The sequence below is a fragment of the Ursus maritimus genome, unplaced genomic scaffold (genome assembly GCF_017311325.1).
Source record: "Ursus maritimus isolate PB19 unplaced genomic scaffold, ASM1731132v1 scaffold_9, whole genome shotgun sequence".
Lineage (NCBI taxonomy): Eukaryota > Metazoa > Chordata > Mammalia > Carnivora > Ursidae > Ursus > Ursus maritimus.
Genome location: NW_024427107.1, coordinates 6,700,739 through 6,710,322, shown reverse-complemented (window position 1 = coordinate 6,710,322; position 9,584 = coordinate 6,700,739). Strand labels below are relative to the sequence as shown.

General features: G+C 35.6%; 1 protein-coding gene and 1 non-coding gene across 3 annotated transcripts in view; both read left to right on the top strand.

The window, feature by feature from the left end:
- The window catches only part of ATP6V1H (ATPase H+ transporting V1 subunit H), a 121,642-nt gene that overhangs the window by 45,199 nt on the left and 66,859 nt on the right, over positions 1–9,584 (top strand). For both annotated transcript variants that reach the window (XM_008706686.2, XM_008706687.2), the window contains exon 9: positions 3,392–3,584. In XM_008706686.2, the coding sequence (XP_008704908.1) occupies positions 3,392–3,584 (193 nt within the window). The remainder of the gene's footprint in view (positions 1–3,391; positions 3,585–9,584) is intronic.
- On the top strand, positions 167–274 carry LOC121101786. Its single transcript, XR_005833820.1, has one exon. It is a non-coding gene; the product is annotated as a U6 spliceosomal RNA (small nuclear RNA).

The following is a 9,584-nucleotide window of genomic DNA, read 5'->3' as shown; positions in this document are numbered from 1 at the left end:
TACCACTCTGGTTCCCAGAAGCCAGCCAAAGGCTCACTTTGTAAGCAGACCTTTCTAAGAACAGTGGTTTCAGGACTATGATGTTAATTTTTTATTGTATAGAAATCTAAAGGTAGACTACAGACATGGTGTTTCCAGCCTTTTTACCTTCTTTAAAAATGATGCAGTGCTCACTTTGGCAGCACATATTCTAAAAATGGGATGATACAGAGAAAAATAGCATGGCCCCTGTGCAAGGATGACATGCAAATTTGTAGAAAATGATGCAATATTTTTGGCAATACAATAAAAAGGGTAATTATTTATTTCATTATTATATCATCTTCCTAGGTGATGCCATCATTCTCCAATTTTCTTATAATTTTAGTGTTTAATTTTTTTAGCATAGTTGGAAATTATGGATGTATAATGATGAAATAATATCTTGGTTAATAAAATAGTATAATTCTTCAAATTATGGATAATATAAAATCATTGAAACCCCATAGTATATCTTAGGTTTATGAATGGATCCAGTAGACCCGTATAGTAATTGCAAAATAAATTGAATTTCATTCTATTACACAAAAAAGTGCTTTTTTTTTTTGTTCTTTGGAAGATCTGTAAAAGAAAATAAAAGTCATGAATCAGCAATTTCTATAAATAGTTAGAATTGCTCAGAAAATAAACTCAAATACTAAAATTTGATACAGTGGACCCTAATGGTATACTGAAGTTAACCAGATGCAGCTGTTCTAGTACAGGCACTTAGTATTTTGGAGGGCAGGAAGCAGTATTAACTGTTCAATTAGCAACAAGAGCAGGGACAAATATAGTCTAGAATACTCTGTGTTCAACCTATACATTTCGATATACTAATGACTGCTGATTAGATTAATAGTAATAAAAAAATAGAGACCTTTAGGTTGAGAGCAGGCATAAATAAAGGGTGTAGTATGTTAACTTGTTGATAGTATCACAATAAAAAAACCCCATTTAATCTTTTCATTTTTGAAGAAACAAAACATGTACTTTCTACTTGTCCATTTCTTTTGTTTAGGATTGAAAGTTTTGTTTCTTTCTTTTTGATATTTCTCAAATCACAAGGAGGAATCATGTGAGTAGGAAAAAACTCAAGTATAGCCTTTTTGAAGAGAATAGAACTGCTATTTTAAAAACTCCAGAACATTTTTAGCTATATAATTTTTTTTTGTTAAAAAGTCTGTTATGTGGAGGCACCTAGGTGGCTCAGTTGGATGAGTGTCTGACTCTTGATTTCAGCTCAGGTTGTGATCTCAGGGTCCTGAGATGGAACGGGGAATCTGCTTGAGATCCTCTCTCCCCCTCTCTTTCTGTCCATCCCCCAGCTTGTGCTATTTCTCTCTCTGTCTTTCTAAATAAACTAAATCTTAGGAAAAAGCCTTTTATGTGAATGATACAATTCTATTTTTGAATGTTTATATACCTATATAAACAAAAAATATACTTTGCATTGTCTTGCATATTGACTTCGCTAGAAATTCTGAAGGTTAGCATTGATTCATTAAATACTGGAGCAAAGGGGGTTTTTCTGGGATAATTGCCTCCACAGATTCAATTGGCGTTGGAGTAAGTTGGAAGTATAAAGCAGTATATAATTAAAGTAGTATGTAAACGAAAGGTAAGATTTATTTTAAACATCAAAACATTACATTGTTGGGTGACGTTGATGAGGTGCAAGGTGCTCATGGGTTTGAAGAGCTAGCTGGAAGTACATCAGTCAGCCAGTAAATCAGCTGTTTTGTCTCCCTGTGCCCTTCATTGGCTTGTTGTTGTTGTTTTTTTTTAAACCTTAATTAAAAACAAAATAGAATACTAAATAATTTTTTGGCTCATGGACTTTACCCTTCTAATTTTGGATTTGACAGTTTGTATTTTTTGAGCTCTCTTCGTAATGTTGTGCTATATATTATAGGGAATAATTTTAGGGAATACAAAGAAACATATGGTCCCTTTCCTTTAAAAAATTATCATCTAGTTGGAAAGTACTAAATAGCTAACAAAGGGGCGCCTGGGTGGCTCAGTTGTTAAGCGTCTGCCTTCGGCCCAGGGCATGATACCCTCCCCAGTGTCCATCACCCAGTTACCTCATCCCCCCACCACCTTCCCTCTGGCAACCCTCAGTTTGTTTCCTAAGATTAAGAGTCTCTTATGGTTTGTCTTCCTCTTTGGTTTCGTTTTGTTTCATTTTCTTCCCCTATGATCCTCTGCCCTGTTTCTTAAATTCCACACATCAGTGAGATCATAGGGTAATTGTCTTTCTCTGATTGACTTATTTCACTTAGCATAATACCCTCTAGTTCCATCCATGTTGTTGCAAATGGCAAGATTTCATTTTTTTGATGGCTGTGTAATATTCCATTGTATATATACACCACATCTTTATCCATTCATCTGTTGGTAGATATCTGGGCTCTTTCCATAGTTTGGCTATTGTGGATGTTGCTGCAGGGTAGCTCTATTCATAGACTTTTTAAAGAGCAGTTTTATGTTTACAGAAAAATGAGAAGTCAGAATTCCCATATATACTTGTCCTCCTGTAGTTTTCCCATATTAATGTCTTACATTATTAGTATGGTACATTTCTTTCACTTGATGAGCCAGTATTGATATATTCTTATTAACTAAGGTCCATATATACAGTAGGGTTCACTCTTTGTGTTGTGTTTTAAGTTCCCCATAACCCCTCTGGTCATTTTTTAGTGGTTTATCTTCTTTTTTGTTTGAATGTAGGCATTCCCCAGGGAAATTTCCTTAGTCTTCTTCCTTGATGTAACCTCTTTCATTTCCATATGGCTTTCCCAGTTTCCTTATCAGTAAAATGGGAGGTTCGCCCAGAAGCTTCTGAGGTTTTAACCCCCAAAGTTAAAGATTGGCCGTGTCCAATTCAGACTCAAGATGGGTTTTTTCCAAATTCATCCCCTTTTCTCTGTGTGAGGTTCCTAAATATTTTTAAAGCTACAAATGATCCTCTTGATTATCCAGATTCAAAATCTTGATATACCTTCTGACTTCATTAAAGTGTACATCCATTTGTGTTAACAAGTCCTTTTGATTTTAGCTTTTTTATGTTTGTCTGTCTTACCATTTCTTCTGCCATATTGCAAGTCTGTGTTTCCTTTCTCATTGCTTCCCTGCAGCAGGTGCTGCTGAATGCTGAAGTCCTTTTGGAGAGAGACTTAAGTCAGGCTGGCTGGAAATGGCCCTCTATAAGTAGGGGCCTACCTTGCTTGTTACTTGTGGCAGAAAAAAAAAACTGAGGACTTAATTCAGAGCGGTTGTTCTGTTAGAGCAAAAAGAGAATAATCAATTATTTTTTCTTTCTTACTGCACTGTTATAGTAAATATTTTCTTAATGTGTGTTCCTTTTCAGCATCATGGGAGTTTTGAGTAACAAGTGTGGCTTTCAACTCCAGTATCAAATGATTTTTTCAATATGGCTCCTGGCATTCAGTCCTCAAATGTGTGAACACCTGCGGCGCTATAATATCATTCCTGTCCTGTCCGATATCCTTCAAGAATCTGTCAAAGAGAAAGTGACAAGAATCATTCTTGCAGCATTCCGTGTAAGTGTTTTGTGGTGTTTTTTTTAATGGTGGTGGTGGTGGGGTGTGTGCACGCGTGTGTGTGTGTATGTGTGGCATTTTTCCTGTGAAGTATATTTGAGGGCAGGTGGGAAAAAATTGCGTGTTCTCCATGTAGTTATGGAACTATGGGGCCTTGGTGAACATAGAGTAAAATCTCACTAATTTATGTTGTGTTGTGGGGGAGTGGAATTGGGGAAAAACCATTTAAGTGGATAGAATATATGAGTTAAGAAAACTTATAGGAGATGTGATTATATGATGTTCACATAGAGGAGATCCCTTTTTGTTGCAGTGTGTTCCAAGACACTGTTATGGAAGTTTTTCTGTTAAGGGGCCCTTTTTTTAGTATAGAGTTATATTTCAGATTATGAATCTGCTGATGAGCAGTGTATTTCCGAGGCAACTCCAAAGATCTATAATCATTTTGTTTAGTAAAGTTGTCCTATTAGGGTATTAGAATTTGGGTGATATTTAAGTCAGCTTCCTCCCTTGAACAGATGAGGAAGCTGAGGACAAGAAGGGGATCCAAGTTAGAATCGGAATCCTGGGTCTTCTGGCCGCCGGGCAGTTGTAACACAGAAATAAAGTATTGTTAATCGGTTGCCCAGACCCAGTGTATTTATTGTAGCAGTTGTGTGTTGATTATTTTGTTGGTCACCTTGGGATTTAATTGGGTTTCTGAGGGGTGACTTGGCTGACCTAGTGTTTTTTAAGGATGCTACCCAAGAGTAATAATAGTGGGCAGTTAAGAGAGTGCTTACTCTGTGCTATGCATTGTTCTAAGGTTTTCCATTTGTTAACTCATTTAATGCTTACCACTGCCCTATAACATGGTGATTATTGTTATTGTTAGTATATTGGTATCATTAGTATTAGTATTGATCTTCTCATTTTACGAATGGGGATACTGAGACAGAGAAGGCACATTGCTGGTAGACATGCAAATCCAAATTACTGGCTTCAAAGTCTGCTTTTAACTATTATTTGCTCTTATGCTTTCTTTAAATAAACAACAGCAAATCAAAACTAAAAAGTAGTACAGATGTGTTGCAAAAATTTAAATGGCATAGACCTCACATTTGCCAAACATAGTCACTAAAATCTTTCAGATTTTTCTAAGCACATAGAGGTAAATATATAAATAGGTGTGTAATTTTGTTTTGTATTTACAAATAAAATGACATCATATTGTAAATACTGTTCCATAACTTTATTCTTAACAATATATAATGAATATGTGTTCGTTTTTATATTGTGGATCTTCAGTAATTTTTAAAATGTCTGCATTCTGTGGTGTTGATGTAAAGTGGTTTCTTTAACCAGTGTCCTATTGATGGGCATGTGGGGTGTTTCTAGTTTCTTCTACATGTCTGCCCACTTTGATGAATATTTCTGTTGGGATATAGTTCTACAGGTGGAATTGCTGAATCAAGTAATAAACTTTAACAGTTTTAGTAGGTAACATCAAATCACCTTTCATTAAGATGCAAATTTGCATTTCCATCAGCAGCATATTGAGGATGCATGCTTTTCCTTTCTTCCACTGGCATTTCTTTTAATTGTTGCAAAAGATGAGCTGAAAAATGAAATCATTATTTTAAATTGGTATTCTGTTAATAATGAATGAAGCTGAGAATTGTTTAATATCTTTATCAGCTATTTCTATTCTTCCTATGAATTGCTTATTCATAGCATTTATCACCTTTAAAATTTTTAAAAATTTGATGTGTAGGAACTCTTTTCTAGGTGTTTGTAGTTAATAGTAATAGCAATAATAACTAATGTTTATTGAGAGCTTATTCGGTGTCAGGCACTGTTTTAATTGCTTTAAATGTGTTACTCATTTAATCTCCCAAGAACTCTGTGTCATGGGCGTTAGGCCACAAGAGGTTAAGTAATTTGTCAAAATAGCTAGGAAGTGGCAGAGCAGGAATTCAGTCTCAGGCAGTATGACTCATGCTCTTAACTATCATGCCAACCTGTCTTTGATGCTGAGAATAATAACTGTTGTAATTTATTGAGTGATTTTCATGCACTGCCTTATTTAATCTTCATGATCATCCAGTAGGTTCTACGATTATTTTTATTTTCTAGATGAGGAAACCAAGACTTGTAGATTGATTCCTCAGTTAGTAAGCAATCGGATTGGAATTTGGAGTTTTGGTGAGCGCTCTCTGGCTCCAAAGCCACCATCTTAACAGCTCTGTCATCTCCTTTGTTTCTTTTCTTGGTGCGTTTTCTCAGGAATCTTAAGAGTGGCATTTAAAGGGAGGGAAACTGTGAAAAGGAGAACCGAAGGTCCTGTGAGAAAAGAATTCAGATTCCTAACTTGAAAATACATTCTTTTTGATGTAGGAATTATTCTGTGGCCCTTGAGAAGTTTACTCTTAAGAAACAGGTAAATGTGGTACCTCCTGTGCCTCACCGTATTGGCTCTGCCATTAGGTTTTCTAGCAGACTGTCTTTGTGAATTGTCAAGGTGAATTTCAGTTTAGTCCAGGTAAGGTAACAATCAGTTCTTAAATCAGACTAGGTTGTATTACTGAGACTCTACCCTGAAGTATTTTAGTAGCTAAATTGAATGTACTTTTTTTTTTCTACTTGAGTGTTTTGTTATCCATATTCTTATTTATTTAGTAAAGATGAACAATTCTAGAATTAGGATCTTCCAACAGTCTCCTTTCATTGCTAGAGCTCAGTTTAATTCACAAAAACCAAGTTTTGAGTCCCTTCTGTATTTCAGCCATTATGCTAATCAGTAGGGAACACAAATGCCTAAGATATAGCTTGACACTGAAAGGCTTGTAGTTTAGTGAAGACAGAATATGTAAGTAAATAATGTTAGTTCAGTGGAGCATTAAGTAATGTACAAGAGGAAAAATAATATAAAAGAGGTGGAAGATAAGAATGGGGGTTTTAAGAAGCTTCGGAGAGGAGAAGGCTCCAAGACATTTTTGGAAGGATGCCTAGGAGTGTTTTAGTACAAAGGTGGAGAGGTTGATAAATGTTAACAAATAAAGAAGTTGACCTCTGGAATTGTCAGTAATTTATTCTTGTAAGTTGATTATTGCCCCCTGCCTCTATCCTGAAGTGAATAGTAAGGGAATAAATGGAGCACATAAGTCTGGCTCTTGAAGATAAAATCCTGATTTGTGGCTATTTGGTTTCTGAAGGAACAGAAATACTCTGTAAAATGGAGTATTTACTTTGCTGATCTGTTTTATCCTTCCGGGCATTGAACTGGTGGGGCCAACACAAATCTTTCAGCCATCCTGTCACTGAGTCAGCCTAAGGTACGTTCAAGCTCTGGGGCATTACCCACCGAAGCCTAGTGCGTCTGAAGAAGGTTCTGTCAGATTTGCTCGTGCTTCTTTATTGTATGCTGTGCCTACTCTGGTGGACATGAGGCAGAGCTGATTGCATTTTTAAACTCTATTCATTATGGTTGAATATGGATTATATCTTTTTAACTCAGTGTATTTATTTTCTGAAGGCTTAAAGCTCCTCCTATTTGATTTGCCTTTGTTTTGCGTTTCTCCCTTGTTTCTCCTCCTTTCTGTCCTGTGGTAGTTATAGGAGCCTTTATTTTATTAAAACTTCCTGTTCCAAATTAAGCACCTGTCATTGAGAAAATGAAAAAAAATTTGATCTTTTTCCTGTTTATAAAAATAATATGGTCTTATGGTTAAAAAAAGGTACTGTGGAAAAATATTAAGAAAGAAGTATAAAAAATAAACATAGTCTCACTCCCAGATATGGAAGCCTATTGATATTCTAATACCTGTAATTTATGATCTTTGTTCCCTTTCTACGTGGGGGATCAACTCTAGATGAATTGTAGTGGGCACTGAAACCTGAATGGTTAAGAGGGAGTCTCAATTATCATCTCTTCACAGTTTGGGCAGATCATGCTTGGTGTCAATTTCTACAAAGAGTGAGTGCACTCAGGTTGGTGGTAGTGTGTGCCCAGCATGCACAGTGAAGGTCATGTTCATTGGGTTCTTGGGCTGGCTTCTGTGCCTTTGGCAAGTTGGCTTAGCTTCTCCATGCTTCAGGTTTATTCATGTGTCTGGTGAGAGTAATGTCATCTATCTTAAGTCTCTCATTGGGCTTTATGCTCATATGATAATGCTCTTTGAAAAAATAAATATGGGCTAAATGAATACTTGGCACATAGTAGGCCCTCAATAAGTATAAGTATTTTGACTGTATGAGTAGAAAGAGTATAGGGTAGTGGTATTTATTGATATTTTTATTGGATTCTTTATGGACTGAGTTAAATTCCTTTTTAAATTTTTGGCTGCTTTGCTTGGTTCCCATATTTAAAAGTATGATAATAAAATTCTATGACAGAATATCTGCTTGCAGCTACTTCTGCTTTGAGAATGAACTTACCGCGAGTCTCCTACTTTGGTTTTCATGAGTATGTTAAAGTTACTGATATGTTAGAATTTTATTAAAATAACCCACTTAACAAAACTTACTGTGGAAAGCAAGACTACAAGGAGAGAGCCCCTATTTTCTGTTTGTGCACAGACTTTTTTCTAAATTGGAAACTGCTCCTAACTTGTCATGAAAACTCTTTTTAGAAAATGAGATATATTTGATAATTGCTAAATTGCTCGGAAAGTTAGTTACCCTCAGCTCAATGTCTTTGCAATTAGATTATCCTGGAAAGATGACTTGGATCATTGTTGTTGTTGTTGTTGTTATTATTATTATTATTATTATTATTATTATTATTATTTTACTTGTATGACTTTCTTTTCTGGGAAATAGATCAACAGTGTCTAAGTAATTGCGAGTGAATATTATTTTTCAGTTTATATCTAATCTTTTTTTATGTTAGTTATATTTTTTAAGTTGAAATGTTTATTGTTCTAAATGTTGATGATTGTAAACATTTATCATGTTATTTTCTTCTGATAATTTGATAGTAAGGTAATTTGTTTTGCTTTATTTTTTATAATTTTTATTTTGTTATATTAGTCACCATACAGTACATCCCCAGTTTTTGATGCAATGTTCCATGATAGGTAATTTGTTTTTTTAAGGTAAGATGTAGGTGTGGGAGAGAGAGCTGGTATAAAAGTCAGGGTCTTATTTTAGCTCTTCTGTTGTTTTAAAGAATAGGTCTCTACACTTTTAACTTTTTTCCCTCAGTTTTCATAAATTTACACTTTTTTAAAAAATATTTTATCTATTTGACAGAAAGAGAACGAGTGGAGGGTAGGGCAGAGGGAGAGGGAGAAGCAGACTTCCCACTGAGCAGGGAGCCTGATGTGGGGCTCAGTCCTAGGACCCTGAGACCATGGCCTGAGTCCAAGGCAGATGCTTAACCGACTGAGCCACCTAGGTGCCCCAATAAACTCAATTTTCTAATAAGTATTATTTAAATAATATAGCAAGTTCTTTGAGTTTCTTGTAAGAAATCAGTTAGTAGCAATTTATAGTAATGGGTTGAGGTTTAATCTCTAAAGCTCAAGATAAGTTGCCTTAAATATGATATATATGGTCACTTTTCTGTCTGAGCTTCCCACAAACCCTGCTCAGTATTTTACTCCTGCCTAGTTCCTGTTCCCTCTTGTTGATTTTCATTTTAGATGATCATTATGTAAAATAAAAGGGTCATTGGAAGCAGGTATCTCTAATATTGCTATATCATAGAATAGAGGTGTTAGTTGATATTAGTTGAATCCTACCTTTGAGATCCTCCCTCTGTCTCCTTATACCTTTCCTTCTCCCATCCACTCTCCCTGTCTCTTTCATGGATTATCTATTCACCTATCAGATGTTTACTAAAAACCAATTATGTAACAGGCTATGTGTTAGTTACTGAGCAAATGGAAGAATGAGTGAGATAAGATGCTTTTTCTTAGGACTTTGTATTGTGTTTAAATGCTTGTCTTTAGGGGTGCTTGGGTGGCTCAGTTGGTTAAGTGGCTGCCTTTGGCTCAGGTCATGATCCCGGGGTCTTGG